The sequence below is a fragment of the Lissotriton vulgaris genome, chromosome 10, assembly GCF_964263255.1.
Source record: "Lissotriton vulgaris chromosome 10, aLisVul1.2, whole genome shotgun sequence".
Lineage (NCBI taxonomy): Eukaryota > Metazoa > Chordata > Amphibia > Caudata > Salamandridae > Lissotriton > Lissotriton vulgaris.
In genome coordinates, this window is record NC_141698.1 from 1,032,751,271 (window position 1) to 1,032,771,460 (window position 20,190).

The 20,190-nt window shown below is 48.7% G+C and overlaps 1 protein-coding gene across 3 annotated transcripts in view; it reads left to right on the forward strand.

Annotated features, from left to right (window-relative positions):
- CAPN7 (calpain 7) overlaps positions 1 to 20,190 on the forward strand; it is a 291,586-nt gene that overhangs the window by 263,851 nt on the left and 7,545 nt on the right. For all 3 annotated transcript variants that reach the window (XM_086942071.1, XM_086942073.1, XM_086942072.1), the window contains exon 18: positions 1,437 to 1,499. In XM_086942071.1, coding sequence (XP_086798197.1) covers positions 1,437 to 1,499 — 63 coding nt within the window. The remainder of the gene's footprint in view (positions 1 to 1,436; positions 1,500 to 20,190) is intronic.

Here is a 20,190-nt window from a genome sequence, read left to right on the forward strand (position 1 = left end):
CAGGTTTTTCTGCCAGACTGGGGAGAAGACAACATTTTGTAAAGGAACACAAGTTTGTGTTTCCACCTTTTTATTGATCGAGGGTAGGGCGCGCCTTTGCGTGTGCGTACCACCCAGGTCATTTTCACTGGTCCTGACGAAAACCCACAATCGCAAGATGGTTGAAACATGTAGACCTGTATTTTAAATCACATAGCACACGTCGCCATTTTACAACACTACACGTCTTGAACACCGGAGTCTACCTAACTAGACATAGGTGTCACAGTTCTTTTATTAGGGGGTCCAGTCACTCGGGAATAAAGTCTTGTAGTGAGTAGTATTGGCCCCTTTTTAAACCACGTATCACTTTTAATATCACTGCACATATAAAAAAGGAAAAATACCCGCTCCACTGTAATCAGGTGTCGAAGCACACCCTGTTGGCACTCGGCCTTTGGGGTGGGACCCCAATGATGAAGCATGTCACCAACTAGGTTGGTGAGTGAGTGGTCTTCTTAAAGGACATGCTTGTCCTGCGTAAAGGTTGGGCACATAGTGCTAGATTAAGCCTTAAGCTTTAGGCACAGAGACTTTCTCCGTCACGCCTTCAGGGGGTCCTCCTCCTTCTGTTGTGTTAAATTGTTGATGAATACCTGCAAACCCCCCTCCCCCCCCCCCCCCTTGTAACCGGATTTCTGTATGGCTCTTGACTGATTGATTAAATCAGTCAATCAGTCATTTGGAAAAGGCAATTAAAAGGCTGTATAGCCTGCCTGTAAAATATTTATCAGAATATCTTTGGATAATAATAACATTCGAAGAGGCACAGGAATCGTATCTAAGCCTCTCTGGGTTACAAGAGCATTGGAGGGAGGACTGAAGATTGGAAGACTGAAGAGGTCCAGAAATGTAGATATTTTTGCTTTTAACTTTTTCCAGCATAAGAGAGTTGAAAATCAGATACTAATGGATCAAAAGAAGGAAGAAGCAAAGCAGAAAGTAAAAGTGGCCTATTCTTTTGGGTGTTTGGAAATGTTTCAATAACACTTATGAAAAGAGACCCATAACATAACATGTGTTTTGATGGATGCTGAGTTGGTTAATTGCTAAAGACAGTATGGGTATGGAAAGGTCATCATCACTAAAGCAGGGATACATCAAAACCTAGATCTCACTATAGTCTCTTGTGTAAAGAAGCAGCGCTGTGGACCAGTTTTTAATAAGAACTTTCATATGGTATCAGGGTTCTGAATTTCTTGTGCAATGTGCAGCATTGAAGAAGTACCTGAACAAGTGCTCTTTTTGCTCTGTATGCAAATATCACTTATGTGCACATACACTAAATAAAACTATCATGATTTTGCTCATGGTTTAGTGACATAAGAATATTCACATTTGGTAATGCTTCTGTTAATTTAACTTGTGTTTTTTTATTTTTGTGTTTGTTATTTTAGGTCTATTCAGGGTGCAAGTTTACCTTTTCAAAGATTCCAACACCCTATACAGTACACAAACGGGTAAGAACGAATGGGTGTTACTTTTCTTCCATGGTGCATAACATAAGGTTGGAATACCAAAGTGGTATATATATTCTCCAGTACATTAGTAACGCAGAGTTGAGATGGAATAGTCTAGGTCAAGTAGATAAATTGGTGAATGAGTTTATTCGCTGATGCATTTGTCAGTCTTTGCAGTGGGACCTGAACATGTGGCTTTTTTTGTTGCATCATCACATCACCTGCCATTATTTCGAAACCAAAATTACTTCATATACGTTTATTCCTGTTCCACCTGAGATTCAGCTGTTTTGTTTTTGGCGATGGCAGTACCATTCATCACTTCTGAAGGCATCCAAATATGTAAATCAAGATGATTCACTTGAGGATGTTTTCTTAGGTCCACAGGTCCTGAAAGTCATTTCAGCAGCTTTGAGGAAATGTTTAAAATATGTTAATATTTATTTACACACTTGAAGTAAATGTGCAATTTGGACTTTATTTTTTACTTTACATCAGACGTTACTTCTTCAAAATGGCCATGAAGAAATGGTTTAGAATTTCATCTTTTTAATTTCAACTATGTTTGTAGAATATGCTGCTAAAGATCACATGCTCTGCTCACTCTTGCCTTCTAGTGTGGGCGCGGACATTGCAAGGTAATATCTAGGGTCCCTGGCACTACTTTGATGTCAACCCTCAACACAAACCTAGATGTCACAGCAGATTGTCATGCTGTCAATAAAGTGTGGCTGATCATTGTGAAGTCAAGCTCCATGTTGAGGTGGAAACGTTGTTGAAAATAGAAATGCCTGTACATTTCTTGCTAATACTGAGAAGCATGACCAGATGGGTGGCATATATTATTAAGGAGCCACTTAAACTCTTGGTGGTTACTTTTGTGGTGGATAAAAAATATAAATCATAACCAGATGACCCTTTCTACATAATGGGTCATGTCTCATCCTTCTCCTTCGTTGTCCACTCAGCAGTGAAAAAGGCATTTGACCAAGGAACTGAGGATGCACCGTCTCCAGATTAGAAGAGCAGAAAAATTGGCGCAGCATGAAAATGTGTCACTGTAGGGGCAGCAGTGCAGTGGTGCATTGCTAATTCAGTGGGTTTCATTTTACAATACAGTAAGTATCGAAAGGAGGAGATGGAGCATATAGTCAACCATCTTCTGGAAACCGGTAAATAACTAGTCCTGAAAGGTACAGATCATCTCTAATGCAAACATTTGCTCTGTTTTTCAATATCCCCTTCAATGGTAAGCATCTTTTTGAACCAAGCTTTGACATGAGGCTCAAAAAGATGCTTACCATTGAAGGGGATATTGAAACACAGAGCAAATGTTTGCATTAGAGATGATCTGTACCTTTCAGGACTAGTCGGACATTCTATCGTCGACGTCGAGGCAGGGCCCTCCGTCGACGCCAGCAAGACACTCGGTGTCGAGGCTCCAGTCTCCGTCAGGTCCATTGTCGACGCGAGGCGCCGCCCTCCGTCAAAGGAACGAAGCTCGACGTAGAGGCGCAGCCCTCCGTCGAAGGAACAAAGCTCGACGTCGAGGCGCAGCTCTCAGTCGAAGGAACAAAGCTTGACGTTGAGGCGCACCCCTCTGTCGAAGGAACAAAGCTCGACGTCGAGGCGCAGCCCGCTATTGAAGGAACAAAGCTCGACCTCGAGGCGCAGACCTCCATCAAAGGCACAAAGCTCAACGTCGAGTTGCAGCCCTCTGTCAAAGCCTAGACGTTCAACGTCAAGACACAGCCCTAAGTCAAAATGACTGAGATCGACGTCAAGGCAGGTGTCGCCGTCCAGGCATCACCCGACGTTGAGGTACAGTCCTCCGTCGAAAAGAGCACAGTCGACGTCGAGGCAGAAGTCTCCGTCGGCAAGAAGATCAAAGTCGAGGTGCAGTACTCTGCTGGCGCAACAATTGACGTTGAGGCACAGTACTCTTTCGGGGAATAGAAGATCGGGATTGACATCGAGACATAGATCTCCGTCCAGACGATCAACTCCGTGGCTCACGTCCAGATCTGCATCGAAGCAAAGGTTCACTTCGCAAACGACGTCGAGACAGAGGTCTCCGTCGGTGTCAGCCCCTGCAAGCCTCTCTGTCTACTGCATCGATGTCGAGAGCAGGTTCTCACCGGTCCATCTCCAGTACTCCAGAGGTGGTTATCTCTTCTTCAAGCAGTCAGAGTTCGCAGTCGGATTCCCATCATGCTGCGGAAGCTCGTCAGGAAGTGGGGAAGTCTCCTACACGTTCCCCTGGTAGGGCACAGAGGCATGCATCTGTCCACCTCTCTCCCAGATGGTTGCAATCCCTGCACCATTGGGCGGATCGTACAGTTATTATGTCTAGAAGAGAACCCAGCCCGGCTCACAGGTCTCCGCTAGCTCGCCTGGCGCAAGAGGCAGATCGGGCACCTCCAAGAGGAAGAGCTCGTACTCGCTCCCCTGCTCCAGCACCTAGGGGAAGGTCAAGATCACGCTCCCATGTACCAGCACCTAGGGGAAGATCAAGATCTCGCAGCAGGAGAAGGCACATGTCTCCTACTCCTTCCACCTCCTCAACGTTTTCCTCAGAGAGACTGTTTGCCCACTCTTACGGATAGCCCACAGTCAAGAATATCTCCGGTGGATGACGTAAGCACGTTCCAGGACGTTCTGGCTAGGGGGGCATCCAAACTCAACATCCCCATGCCTGTTCAGGAGAATACCTCTTCAGTCATTTTTGAAACGCTGAATCAGAGGGCCTCCTCTCGTCCATTACTGCTTCTGGTGCCGGGACTGCTGAAACCAGTAATGGAAATGTTTCTCTTGCCAGCCACCCTCAAAACAGCACTGGCGAGAATTCTTAAGAAATGTTGCCCGTCAGTGGTTGATCCTGAGTTCTTAAAATCAGATCCAAAACCAGATTCCGTGATTTTGGCTGCTGCTAGAAAGACACATTCGGTGGTCTCCTCATCCACAGTCCCTCCGAACAAGAAGCGCAAGACACAGGACTCGTGGGGGAGGAAAGTATGTGGTACCTCCTTCTTTTCTCAAAGTCTCCAGTGCGTCAGCTCTGTTGGGAAGATATGATAGAGCACTATTGGATTCACTGCAACTGTTCTCTGAGTAACTACCCAAGGAGGACTGTAAAGATTTCGAGTAAGTCCTTCAAGAGGGCAGCTTAGTGGCGAACCAAGTGATAAGTGCGGCGACGGATAGAGCGACGCTCTCAGCGCATTCATACGCCCACAGCATTTGTGCCAGGAGAGCTTCATTGCTTCACCTAACAGCTCTGAAGCCAGAGGCGCGATCCAGAATCGTCAATCTGCCATTTTCCGGGTCTTTGCTGTTTGGGTCACACACTGATGAGGAAATGGCGCGGATGAAGATTGAGCTGGATACCCTGAAGGCGGTAGGATTAGAGAAAAAGAAAGTTCTGTCGTCGCTACCGCAACATTTACTGCCGATCGTTCCAACAGAGGGTTCAATCCCCTCATTGGCAAAATAACCAGAGCCCACTAGGTCAGCAGAGATCGCAATTTCAAAATCGACGATCTAACAGGGGAAGAGGAGGGAACCGTCAATCCTCCACCTTTACCAAGCCCCCAGCAAACAAATTAATCTCTGCTTCCTCCAGTGCTGTGCACCGCTCCAGTAGGAGGAAGTGTGGCAAATAATGTACAAGAGTGGTTAGACATCACGAAAGACCAATGGGTGCTGACCACGATTCGAAATGGGTGTACTCTACGTTTCCGACATCGTCCATCGTCCTACCTCAATCCCTCCGGTAACAACATCAAATTACCAGATCAACATACTACAAAGGGAAGTGGGCATCCTTCTCCAAAAATCAGCTATAGAGAAGGTCCTGTGGCCACAAAGAGGTCGGGGAGTGTATTCCAGATACTTCCTGGTGAAGAAAAACGGTCAAAAGTCGGAGTACAGACTCATTTTGGATCTAAGAGCACTCAGCAAAAACATCAAGCAAGAAAACTTTTGCATGCTGGCTCTCCACCAAAAATATCCTCACCTTCGTGAAGGAGATTGGATGTGTTCGATGGATCTGTGCGATGCCTACTTTCATATACCGATAAATCACCGTCGGCAATATCTGCAATTTGTCGTTGAATCATCCCATTATCAGTTCAAGGTGCTGCCCTTTGGGCTAAAATCAGCTCCCCGGGTGTTCACAAAGTGTATGGCCGTGGTAGCAGCTGCTCCGAGGCGCAGGGGCATCTTCGTCTATCCTTACCTGGACGATTGGCTGATCAAGGGTCCAGCCCCTCAGGGAGTGAGGAACCATTTCCAACAGTGTCTAGGGCTCTGTCAAAGGCTGGGCCTGCACGTAAACTAAAAGAAGTCAACGCAACAACCCACTCAGAAAATTCACCATTTGGGAGCACTGGTAGACTCCGAGCAAGGAAGAGGGTTTCCTTCGGAGGAGAGACCATTATCCCTCATCCAAAAGTGCAGAACAATTCTAAAAAGCAACTGGTCGACAGTGCGACAGATAGCATTAGCACTCGGATCGATGACATCCTGCATTTTTTCTGGTGCCCAATGCCAGATTGAAAAGGCATCCTCTACGTCAGGATCTGGGGGAAAAGTGGGACCAGAGGTCGTCTCGCTGGGAAGACAAGATCTGTCTATCAAGGGGTGGCAAGGCTTCAATTCCATGGTGGATGAACAGAGACAACCTGGAGGTAGGGGCTCCATTCCATCAAGCTCCTCCATCTCAGACTCTGATCACAGATGCCTCTCTGAAAGGATAGGGAGCCCACATGGGCTCTCTTCAGACACAAGGCCTATGGTCCTCTAAAGAACAATTGTACCATATCAACATGCTGGAGCTCAGGGCGGTGCATCTGGCTTTCCAGTCGTTCCTTCCTTCGATTCAGGCGAGTTACATTCTAGAACAAACAGACAATACAACCATGATGTACTACCTGAACAAGCAGGGGGGGAACTCGATCGAGGACTCTGTCGTTGGAAGCGCAGTCCCTGTGGAATTGGCTGCTGAAGAGGAAGCTATCCATCACAGCAGTTCATCTGCCGGGGGAGCAGAATTCACAAGCGGACGCTATCAGTCGCCACTTCGTAGAGCACAAGATTGGGTCCTCTGCGGCAAAGTGGTCGACAACATCTTCCAAGCTTGGGGTCAGCCAAGCATAGACCTGTTTGCAGTCGAAGAAAACAAAAAATCCCAAGACTTTGCCTCAAGATACTACCGACCAGGATCAAGGGGGAATGCCCTTTTAATCGACTGGTGCGGGGAATTTGTGTACACCTTTCCACCACTGCCTTTCATCCCGAAAGTGGTGACCAAGCTGTCACACTCGGACACCACAATGATTCTGATTGCTCCTGAGTGGCCGAGGCAGTGGTGGTACCCGGACCTTCTACATATGTCACTGAAGCCACACAGGAGGCTGCCGTGCAGACCGGACCTGCTGTCCAAGATGAACGGGAGGATCCATCATCCCAACCTTCCATCACTGAACTTGGCAGCATGACTCCTGAGGTCCTCCAGTATGGACATCTAGGTCTATCTCCAGACTGTATGTCTATATTAAAAGAGGCAAGGAGACCTTCCCCCAGGCACTCCTATGCTTGTAAATTGAAACGCTTCTACATGTGGTATGTGCAAAATACATGTAGTCCCACCAGGGGGCAAGAGGATGTAGTTTTACCATATCTACTTCACCTAGCCAGAGCAGGTTTGGAATACCTCCAGTGCGGCCCCCTTCACCTCCTTGGGAACTGAATTTGGTGCTGTCCAGACTGATATTTCCGCCTTTTTGAATCTATCCACAAGGCGATCTTTCAACACCTTACGTGGAAGGTCCTGTTCTTGGTGCCTATCACTTCAGCACGTAGGGTGAATGAGGATCAGGCCCTCTGTTTCAAAGAACCCTATCTGGTTTTCCATCTCAATAGGGTGGTGCTCAGAACTCATCCGTCCTTCCTTCCTTCCCAAGGTGATGTCGGATTTGCACATAAATCAAACGATTTGTCTCCCGACCTTTTTTCCTAACCCCTCCAACCCAGCAGAGAGGGCCCTTCATTCATTAGACCTTAAAAGGGTTTTGAAGTTCTATCTAGAAAGGTCGAAGTCTATAAGAAAGTCTGATCACATCTTCATTAATTATGGTTCAGTCAGAACAGGTTTCCCAGCAACTAAAAGGTCCATCTCCAGATGGATAGTTTCATGCATTAAACTAGCCTATCAGTTAGCAGGGAAACCACTTGTGTCCGCTCCTAAATCTCATTCTACAAGAGAAAAAGCAACCACAACGGCTTTCCTCAATAATGTACCACTCTCAGAGATATGCAAAGCCGCTACTTGGAGATCAGTTCACACTTTTACAAGACACTACTGTCTTGACTCGGATATTAGAGCGGACACTCAAGTAGGGCAAGCCTCCTTGAGAAATCTGTTCAACAGCTGATTTTTCGGTTGTTGTGGTTTGAATCACTCTTTGTTCTCATTTGTCCGCAGGTGGTTGATGGGCTTGCTATTCTATTCAGTGCTTATGACTATTGATGAGGAACCCCTGGAATAGAAGGATAAGTTACTTACCTGTAATCCTAGTTCTCTTCCAGGTGTATCCTCATCAAAGTCATGAGCAACCCACCCAACTCCCCAGACAAATTAGTCTTTATTTCTGAAGTGTTAAAAGATATCTTTGGGCCCTGATCTTCAGGGTTATGCAAAGAACAACTGACCCAACTGTCACCCCTGCGGCATGATGGGAAGCTAGGGGTCATGGCTTCCTTAAAGGCACGGTGCCAGTTTTGTGGAAAATGCTTTCATTTTCCATGCTATTGTTTTGCAATGCAGCCTGTAGGCTAACAATGCCTGCTTATGTGCAGGTTTTGCCCGTTATGAGTGTTTTACTCATTAAAAGACAGAGTTTAAGTGCTAAGTGCCCTCATATGTCTTTTATGTATTGGCAAATGCAATTCTTATGTGTGCAACTACATTGTTTAGCCTCCATTTGAGGGCTGCATTGGTATGGGAAAAAATGATATATGTTTGTGTATGTGTGTGTGTATATATATATATATATGTATGTATGTATGTATGTATGCATGCATGTATGTATGTATGTATGTATGTAGAGCTGTACATATATGGTTTCCATATATAATTTTTATTATTTTCGGGGTCCCCGCACATGGGCGGGAATATTCAGTGCTTATGACTTTGATGAGTATACCCCTGGAAGAGAACTAGGATTACAGGTAAGTAACTTATCCTTCTTGACAATGGTGCCTCTACAAAAGAGAAAGCAAGCAGTGTTCCCCTGTGCTTCCTCATTCCAAAGAAGAAAGGTAACTTTGACCAACCCTTCTCCCTAAAACCATTACATTCTATTGGTGCATTTGAAGATGACAACCATGGAGGATGTCATTCTACTGCTCTGCGCAGGAAATCGCATGGCGAACCTCGACCTCAAGTATGCCTACTTTCACATCCCTATTCATCCAACATATCATCAATACCTAATGGCTAGGGTTTAAGGTCCATGCCAAAAAATCCCATTTCTGTGCTCAGCCAATTTAGCCCTCATTTGGAGCACCTCTTATACTCTGTGACATGCAAAGCCTATCCAAATCTAGAGATCTAGGCATCGCAAAGGCTATTCATTCTTTTTCTGACATCACATCCTCGATTTAAGAACTATTATGAAGCTGTTGGAGATGATGGCCTCCTGCATATTAGTTGTGGATGTTCATCTTCACATGCACCCACTACAGAAGTGTTTATCAAGGTAATGATCACAAGCAACAGTTCAGTGAAACTATCTAGAGCTATAGAGCCCTCAGTTCAACAAAACAAGAACTTTTTACATGGCTGACCATTTGTGGACCCTCAGCCACAGGTGACCCATTGCTATAGATGCCTCACTTACGGCGTGTGAGGCACATCTGAATAACATGACTGTTCAGGGCACTTGGACACAAGACCAATGAAAGTGTCACACCTACCTTCTAAAGATGAAAGGGGTCCAGTTGACACTGAGAGCATTTTACATGCTCATTAGATTGCATAAAAAGTCCGGTTGAGGACCGTCAATATTCCTGCCATATATTACATCCAAAAACAAGCCCCAGCTGTAAGTGTTAACCCTACCCATTTGGTACAGGGCCCATTCATCAGCAGATCAGCTCCTAGCGGAGCATCTACTGGGGTTGGCGAACAACGACTTTGCTGACCTGCTGATCTGAAAGAGACACGTTAGTGATAGATTCCTTACCTTAGAATATCCCCAGGTGTCAGACTGGATCCGGAAATTTTTTGCATAGCAATACCCCTGCGCGTCGGTAGGCGTCGTCTACGGCTCCGCGTCCGTCGTCGGCGTCGTTAGCGCCTGAATGACGTCGTCTGAGTACTTAGACGCCGCCCATGCGCGCTGACGTTAGTTCTTCTTTTTTCCGTGCCAGCTAGCGCAGATCCGGAGAAGCTCTACCCCTAGTCATTTTTTGACTGAATTTTTGATCTTTTTGATCATTCTCTTTCTTTGAGTCTTCGACTCTATCGGTGCCGGTAGGGATGCCCGGGTTCAAACCCTGCTCGAAGTGCGACCGACTGATGTCGGTCACGGACTCCCATCGCCGGTGCCTGAAATGCTTAGGCCTCGATCACGACGACCGCACCTGCTCCGACTGCCGGGCCCTGACGTCGAAGGCTAGGCGGGAGCAGTCCCGCAAGCGGCTCGAGCTCCGGCATTCGGCCCCGCGCCACTCCAGGTCCCGGTCCCGGTCCCACGGGAGGTCGAGGGACAGGTCGCGAGGTCGGAGTCATCGCAGCTCCGGGAGTGGACACCGGTCGTCAGGCTCCAAGTCCTCAGGTAAGAGGCATGAGAGGTCGGAGAGACGTCTTTGTTCCTCCGACCCACCCCGACGCTCGCACGATGCGGCCGGGGGCTCGGGCGACACCGCCCACGCGGCTCTGCGGGAGTCCCAAGCGTCGCCGCCTGCCCCACACCTTCGGGTCCCTGGGCACGGAGCGACGCCAGAGGAGATCGAGCGGTACCTCATGGCCATGAGGTCCCTCCCTCCTCAGTCGGGTTCCGTGGCGCCTTTGGGCTCAACGGTCCCGACTTGAGGCCCTAGCGGGTCGGGTGCTTCGGCCCGACGCCGTCGGGTGCTTCGGCCCCGGCTCCTCCGGCGACTTCGGTCCCGGCGCCGCAGGACCTCACTGGATCCGCTTCCGGATCCGGGTCGTCCTCGGTCGACCTCACCGGCGCTGGCCCCACGGGTGTCGCCCCCGGCGTGAGGTTCCGTGACGATTTGAACCCGTGTTTTCAATATTGTCGGAAATACATAATATTGGTATCAGCGAACCGCAAATGATCCATTTAGCATATCCTGGTGTTTTCGCTACGATACGAGCAAGAGTACTCCTGTTATAAACACATTTCTGATCTACCCACGGCATCCATCTTAGATCATGGCAGCCATTTTGTATTTCTTGCCCTCACATATGCAATAACCTCTGATCACTTCATTTCGATCAAGGACACGTAGCCTTAGCCGGGGATTCACCTCTGTCATGACACGTGCACCTTAAACCAGAACACGCTGTAGCTGCATGACTCGACAAAGGCTGCCTCCTCTGCCCGAGGCCAGCCCTGCTGAACTGGTTCTCGTGTCCGTTGGCCTGATCACGATTAGGCGGCCGAAACTGGTAGCCTTGCCCATTTACGACCCACAAACATCTCTTATCCCGCTTTTCTATCTTCTGCACCTGGCTCTGCTCCTTTCCTTCTGGGCCTTTATTAGGGGGAGGTAACGAACTTTACGATGAGGCGGTCCGGGTTCTGAATGGAAAGTTGACATGAGATTATGATGGAAAAGTGGGAACCTCTCATTCGTAATGTTATGTCATCAGATATTGTCGATGATTCCTGTGCAACGCCAAATATTTATTGTTTAGGACACAAAGGTTTAGGAATGTACTAACATGTAAAGAATTTGCCTGAAGCCCAAAAATTAGTATATAAGGAGCAACCCTCTTTGTACAAATCGAACAGTCTCCTAGACTCTGCCCGTGTGTAGATTCTGTGATTTCTGTGTCCCTGCAGTAATAAACCTTTGGTCTTTGACGCCACCATCGAGAAGCCCGTGTTTCTTTTTATTTGTGCACCAAGGCAGGTGGAACTCCGGGGTCTTTGGGTGTTGTTCCCTGACACCTCTGGACGGAACCAAAAAGTCCAGAACTCCAGGCGCCCACTGTGGACGCCGTCCCCAATGTTCCCTACGGTCCGACTCTGGCGCAGGAACGGCGTCGCTGGGCACCGCTTCCGACGGCCTTTGGAGATTTTTATTTCCATGAGGAGGCCCCGTCTACTAATCCTGTTTTACAGGTAACGGGTGACGAGGAGGATTGGGAGGGGTCTGAGGACCCTCTGGCACTGGAGTGCCAGTCTCAACAGGACTGGACATATGAGCTTGGGGAGGCCAGTGGTCTTGACACATTGCCAGGCACTGGATTTGCCTCCCCTCCGACTGTGGCTTCGAAGGAGGGGTCTACATATAGTCTAGTGTTGACGAAGGCAGCCAAGACCTTACACCTTGAGCTCCTCGTCGCGGCCGTGAGGACTAACCTCCTCACTGAGGTCCTCAAACCGCAGTCAAGCTCAATGAGGCCTTATGTGACGTTCTGGTGGGCACTTGGTCCAAGCCCGCCACAGGCCCGCCTGTGGATAGGAACGTGGCCAGATGCTACCGCCCGGCCCCGGGCGACCCATGCTTTTTGTCCACCCATCCCACCCCTGAGAGCCTGGTCATCCAGGCCTCCAATTCCCAGACCGCATTCCCGTCGGCCCGCCCGACCGGGAATCCAAGAGATACGAACAGTTCGGGAAGAAGGTCTTGTCTGTATGCTTAGGGCTGCGGTCTGTCAATACCGCCTGTCTCTTGGGCCGCTACACCCACACTCTGTGGGACGCGGTTGCGGACGTGCTGCCACAATGTCCGGAGGAGGTCCGGGCTAAACTCGCCCAAACCCTTGCGGAGGGTCGAGATGCAGCGCGTTATTCCATCCGGTGTGGGCTGGATACAACGGACTCATTGGGCAGGGAAATGGCAACGACAGTGGCGGTTCGACGCCACGCCTGGTTGAGGTCTGCCAACTTCTCGGCTGATGTCCAGGCCCCACTTCTGGACATGCCGTTCGATGGCAGTCGCCTCTTCGGCGACAAGGCAGACCATGCGCTGGAACGTTTTAAGGACTCCAGGGCTAATGCCAAGTCCTTGGGCCTCTCGGCCCCACACCAGCAAACGGGTGCCTTTCGCTCCTTTCGTGGCCACGGAAGGGGCGCCTCCACACGTGCTGCCAGCCACGTGCTGCAAAATGTTTAACAGCGCCGTGGCGGCCGTGGAAACCGCCGTGGCGCGGTCGGGGACAATGGCGAGGCCAGTCCACACCTCCCTCCACAGCACCCGCCTCAAAACCTTCGGAGTTTTCAGGCCCATGTGACGCCTGTGGGAGGCAGGGTACGCCATCACCTCTCTCAATGGCGCACTATCACTTCAGACAGGTGGGTGCTGCAGATCGTCCGAAGGGGCTACTCCCTCCCCTTCGAGGCGACCCCCTCCATACATGCCACCGCAATGCCACTGCGTGTCGGGTAATCACTTGCAACTTCTGCAAGAGGAAGTCACGGCCCTCTTGGCCAAGGGGGCCGCCATTGAGCGCGTTCCTGGGCCTGAAGTAGGGTGTGGATTTTACTCCCACTACTTTCTGGTACCCAAGAAGGGCAAAAGGGGCCTACGCTCTATCTTGGACCTACGGAATGTCAACATCTTCCACCGTAAGGAGAAGTTCAAGATGCTGACTTTGGCTCAGGTCCTAGCTGCCCTGGACCGGGAAGACTGGCTGGTAGCGTTGGACTTGCAGGACGCTTATTTCCACATCCCTGTCCTGTCGGCCCGACGGCGTTACCTGCGGTTCACGGTAGGCCAAGAGAACTTTCAGTTTACCGTGCTCCCCTTCAGCCTTACAAGTGCCCCACGGGTGATCCCGGAGGTGATGGCGGTGGTCGCAGCTCATTTGCGCAGGTTAGGGGTGTCGGTCTTCCCCTACCTAGACGACTGGTTGTTGAAGGCGGGCTCGCCCCAGACATTTGTCAGCCACCTCCAGGCTACGGCCGACCTCCTGCATTTGCTGGGGTTCTCCATCAATGTGCGGAAGTCGCACCTGTGTCCCTCTCAGAAGCTCCTCTTCATCGGAGCGGTCCTCGACTCGGTGCAGTTTCGGGTTTACCCTCCCGAACAGCGGGTTCGGGATATACAGGCTCTGATTCCCATCTTTCAGCCGTTATCCCGAGTCTCGGTCAGGTTGACGCTGCGGCTTCTGGGGCTGATGGCCTCCTGCATCCTTCTGGTGCATCACGCCAGGTGGCGGATGCGGGCTCTGCAGTGGGATCTGATGTTTCAGTGGGCCCAGCATCAGGTCAACCTGTCCGATCATGTCTTGATCTCGGAGGGCACTGCGAGACAACTGCAGTGGTGGCTCACGGACCGCGACTGGGTCAGTGGCAGATCCCTCTCCCTACCCCACCCGGAGCATGTAGTTGTGGCAGACGCGTCCCTCCAGGGCTGGGGAGGCGACATGGGAGAGGCGGAGATCAGAGGCCTCTGGTCTCCGGCGGAGTCCCAGCTCCATATCAACCTTTTGGAGCTGCGGGCGATTCATCTAGCACTGAAGGCATTCCTCCCCTCTGTCCGGGGTGTGTAGTGCAGGTGACACGGACAACACCACCGCAATGTGGTACTGCAACAAACAAGGTGGGGTGGGGTCGTGGACCCTATGCCAGGAGGCTCTGTGCCTCTGGCAGTGGCAGGAACATCAGGGCGTGACTCTGGTGGTTCAACACCTGGCAGACTCTCTGAATGCCAGGGCGGACGAACTCAGCCGTCGGTGCATGATGGATCACGAATGGCGTCTGAACTCTGACGTGGCGCAAGGCCTCTTTCGGCAATGGGGAGAGCCTTGGTTAGATCTATTCACCACCGAAGAGAACGCGCAATGTCATCTGTTCTGCGCGTTGGAATTTCCAAGGCGGCACTCGCTCGGAGACGCTTTTCGTCGCGAGTGGAGTTGCGGTCTTTTGTACGCCTTTCCGCCTATACCACTTCTGCCCAGAGTGCTGAAGAAGATCAGGCGCGACCGGGCCCGGGATATCCTTGTGGCTCCGGACTGGGCACGAAGATACTGGTATCCCGAACTACTCAGCATGTCAGTCGATCCCCCGTTTCGTCTGCCTCTTCGGGAGGACCTTCTGTCGCAGCAGCAGGGGACGGTCCTACACCCGAACCTGTCCAGTCTCCACCACCAAGCTTGGAGATTGAGCGGCGGCAGTTGAGGCCATTTGACTTGCCTCCCGAAGTCTGTGATATCATTCTGGCAGCCAGGCGTCCCTCCACAAAGTCAGTATACGCCTGCAGGTGGAACAGATTTGTGGCATGGTGCACAGCAAAGGCTGTGGACCCTCTCTCTGCACCCCTTTCTGAAGTTCTACACTTCCTTCTTTCCCTTGCCCAGCAGGGCTCTGCTCTGGGCTCTCTTAAAGGGTACCTTTCTGCTCTTTCCGCCTTCTTACGGCTACCTGATCAACCTTCCTTATTCAAGTCCCCCATTGTTAATAGATTTCTGAAGGGCATCACACACATGTTCCCTCCTGTTCCCTTCGCGATGCCGCCAGTGGGACTTGAATCTTGTACTCACTTACCTAATGTGTGCTCCCTTTGCGCCGCTCCATAACTGTCCTCTCCGTCTTCTTACCCTGAAGACTGCTTTCCTGGTTGCCATCACCTCTGCCAGGAGAGTGAGTGAGCTCCAGGCTCTTTCTTCTACTCCACCTTTCCTCTCTGTTCATCCGGACAAGTTGGTGTTGCGTACAAGACCTTCCTTTCTGCCCAAGGTTGTCACGGCCTTCCACATCGGGCAGTCCATTACCATGCCCACCTTCTTTCCGCCTCCGCATCCCTCGAAAGAGGAAGAGAGGCTCCACCGTCTGGACCCAAAATGTGCGCTCTCTTATTACCTAGATCGCACACTCCAGTTCCGGGTGGATGACCAACTCTTTGTTGGTTACGTGAGCAAGAAGAAGGGAAAGGCGGTGCACAACAGGACCATTTCGCGGTGGATCATCTTGTGCATTCAGGCATGTTACTCCATGGCCAAAAAGGAGCCCCCTGCTGGATTGCGGGCTCATTCCACTCGAGCCACGGCAACAACAACTGCCTTGGGCCGAGGAGTCCCCTACAGGACATTTGCTAGGCAGCTACGTGGGCCTCGCTGCACACGTTCGCAAGACACTACTGCCTGGACAGTCAAGTCCAGCGGGATGTCTTCTTTGGCCGTTCCGTCCTCCAGGACTTTCTGGGGTGATATTGGTTCGCAGACCCACCACCGGGTTTTGTTATTGCTGGGGTATCTATTCTAAGGTTAGGAATCTATCACTAACGTGTCTCTTTCAGATGCACAAGTTACTACTTGTGTAACGATATATCTGTAAGAGACATTAGTTAGTGATAGATTCCTTACCTACACACCCATGCTACCCGTTCTGCGAACCGATATCTAGGGTTATGTTCATCCCCTTTCAGGGCCCTAGTTTCATGGCAGCAGTGTTGGTTCTATCATGGCTCTGCGTATCTGGCGCGGAAAAGCTGTGTATCAGAACTGACGTCAGCCGACGACGGACGCGGAGCTGCAGACGACGCCTACCGACGCGCAGGGGTATTGCTACGCAAAAAATTTCCGGATCCAGTCTGAAGCCTGGGGATATTCTAAGGTAAGGAATCTATCACTAACTAATGTCTCTTACAGATATATCGTTACACAAGTAGTAACTTGTGCAGTAGGATGCATCAACAAGTAGATGAGTGAGAGATGATCCCCAAAGGACCTGGAAGGGATGGTGCACCCAGGTCAATCCGTTCACCACCACAGAAAATACCAAATGCCTATATTTCAGCCTCCAGGTACCCACACCCCCAGTGCTAAGGCAATGCACCAAGGATGAACTGGTCAGGCAGATTTGTTTATGCTTTTCCACCACTACCTCTGATCGCTTATGTAGTGGGGAATCTTAGGTAGATGCCCTTGATGCTCATTCTCGTCACACTGATGTGGGCGAGGCAGTTATGATACTCAGTGGTTCTGGATATGTCTGTCCACCCTTATAAGAAGCTGGCCATCAGAACAGATCTTCTATCCTAACATCAGAGTCAACTGATCCAAATGTCAAGGAAATAAACCTTTGGTACATCAGGTGCTAGAGTTTAGGTAACTTAAATATACAAAGGAGTATCTGTTAATGATGTGTAAGTCCTGCAAGATTACCACACATTAATGTTATACAGCAGAGTGGAAGCACTTTTTTCATTACTGCATAAACAAATAGAAGGCGTGTTTGGCAAACACATCAATTAGATTGCACTATGCAGCAATAGCTGCTACATACAAAACAGAGAATATACATGTTTCATGAAAGGTTTTAAGAGTAATTCTTCCAAGGACACCACTGTCCCTATATGGGACCTCAAAGTCATCCTCACTAGACTAATGGGACTCCCGTTTGAGCCACTGCAAGGAGGAGACTGCTACCAGGAATGTTGTTTTTCTATCTGTTATATGCATAGTGGCAACATGGAAAAGCCATCACATATTTGTGAAGTTCTATTGCCTGAATATGGAAGCATCCATAGATGCGGCTCTTAGACAAGCAGTTCTTCAGAATCTGTTTTGCTATGGTAAACCTCTTCTTGCTTCTCTCATTTGTCTAATGGAGTCAATGTTATACCTGCCATATGCTGGTTTGTTCACTTATCGCTCTTTTGATTCACGTATGTGAATCTGTGAAAGAGTTGATGCAGGAGACCAAAAAGTTACTTACCTGTAACAGCTGTTCTCCAGCATTGATATCCTACATAGGTTCACATGTGGCTGTCCCGCCTCCCTACTCAGAGGCTTTCTTTATTTAGTCTTTCTTTTACACATGCTTTTGAAAATCTGCAGTATGGTGACCTCTACAGAAATGGATATCAGTGTACATTCTCCTCATTGGTTGAACTTTAGGTCATTTCTAATGAAATGAAGGGGATACTAAAACAAATGCTTTGTGTATTTATGTGGGGATTTCATCTTACTGCTGTTGTAAATGTACTGTAGGACTCCCAGCTTGACAACTGGGAGAATTTAAATTATATGAATCTATGCAAGATACCACACCTGGAGAATTATAGTTATGGTAAAGTAAGTTATTTATTCTCATGAATGTTCTACATACAAAAGTAGGAACACAGGTATGTACTCTAGGCAACCTAAAATGACAGTGAAGGGTATTTGGATATAAGAGAGGACAAAAATGCACCTGGACAGACCTCCCATGGGGATGTACCACTGCTAGGTCCCTTCAAGCATGAAGCAAGATTTCTCTTTAGTATGGCTGAAGTTAGGTTTGTTTTCAAGTTTTCTACCACCTTGAGACCTGGGTTGTCTAGGAAATATAGATCCTAACCTGTTTAAGCAAGGTTTCTCAGTACACCATCCTGTAATTTCCCGCCCAACACCCCCATCGTCTCCATCACAAGGACTTTCCTGGGCTTAATCTCACGGAGCTGTGGTACGGATGAATCTAGAATTTGTGGGTTTTATAGCGTCTTACCTTAACAGAAAATGAGAGGGGGTGCACTTGAAATTGAGCGGTAAAAACCATCTGAAGAGAGCTATTGTCATTCAGAGATCAGGACTACAAATGCACACCTCTTTCACCAGGTGTTCATGTCATTCGACCCAGTGTACCTTGACACATTACTCCTTTGCATCTGAGACTCAGTGGGCATCGTTGCAGTGGCCCTGCAGTGCTTAAGAGTATTCTTGTCCTCCAGCAGCCACTAGGGAATGCACTACGCACGGTAATAATGCTAGATTTTCTCTGGTGAAATCAGGTTTGTTGTGGTTGTGAGACCGATCCAAAAGAGCAGAGTTCTAGTGAGGCTGGTGTTGCCCAGCATCCCTCATATTCGAATTCTCTCAAGTTCAGTGTACTGCAGAGAGACAATCCAGTTCTTAGATATTGTTGTGGTTCTTTGTCCTGTAACGTCGCTGGTGCCTCTCGGTATGGCCATGAGAAAAGGAGTCCATCATCCCACCCTTGTCGTACTTTTAGTGGCTGGTTTAGGTTTCTTTGGCCATTCCTGGTTGGAGCATTTAACACTTCTCTATAACTGCAATGAGTGTTCTCTGTGTATGGATTAAGCCCAAATTTGGGGATTTACTGTTAAGAACACAGAATAATTTACAATTGAAACAGGTCTCCAGGATTAGAGTTGTGGGCCCTCTGCAGTTTGTATTTGGAGATGTGTTTTGCAGCCCATCCCTTTGAGAAGCTCCATTTGTGACTCATGAAAACACAATATTAAAACTATGTTTTCAAATGTTTGACATATGGCATATCATCCGGAAATTATTTATCTTATGAATATGGGCAGACTATTACACTGGGAAATTGTTCTTACAAGCAGTAATTTTCCCATTTAAAATGGGTTCCTCCTGTTTGACTGACCCTGCTATGGCATTGCAGTAGACTACTTGCATAGTTTCTCCTTAATACACCAGTGACAAGATGTCTCTCTAAGGCCAGCATCATCAAACCTACTCTCTCTGTAAAAGGAGGTACAAGTGGTATAGTGTAAGATCGCTGCATACCAACCAGCACTCTGGAACTCCAACACAACTTTCTTCTGAAGATCTCAATAATATGAAGTTAAGAAAATCAATGAAAATCCATCTTCTGCACTTTGCCTCTGGAATTTTGTGCCATCCATTGACATTTAGTCAATTTCTAAGCCCAAAGTCTTTAAGGAGTTTTGACCAACTCCTACTTTTAGCACTCTGACATGCTAAAGTGTGGCCGCAATACAAATCTTATGAATAAAATGATATCCATTGTTGATTCCACTATCTAACAATATACTCATTCTTCTCGATGTGTAAAAGACTGTGGGAAATTGGCAGGATGCACATTTGGAAGGCCTCAAAAACATTAGATTGTTAACTTGTGATTTTGGAACCTTTTTGATACCCTTTACATGCAACTTTTTACAAATGGTACTAATGTCATGGGTGAGGACGCACAACGTATTTGCATAGTAGTCAAATTTCTCAAGGAGCCACTTAGTACCTTGGAAAAACCAACCGTTGATATCCATGATAAAGGCTGCAGGCAATGGCAGTCATAAGGAATAAAACAATACAATGCCCACCGAGACTCCGGCGCAGTGCAACTGATCCAAGGAAGTTGAGGGTTGTTTGGACTGCACACAGTAGCGGCTGACAGATAACTGGTAATGGCGGGATGGGGGGTGAAAAAACAAAAAACACACTTATCTCTTTGCCCGGGCGCATCTTTCCTCTGCTTCCCTGCCAACGTCCCAGAACGAAAGCAGGAACTGAGAGCACACACAGGCTCACTCCCCTAAGCCAATCACAACGCTGCAATGCAGCGTTATGTTTGGTCTGAGTTCTGTGGTTCGGCACTCAGATGGGCAATAGGAGCCTGGCCATGTTCCTCACCAGACCGTGTAAAGCAGCCTGGTTGGTAACATGCAAAGTGTGCATGACTGTTTAGTCACCCTAAGACGGCCGGCCAAACAGTCATGCACACTTAGTGTGCCCATCACTCCT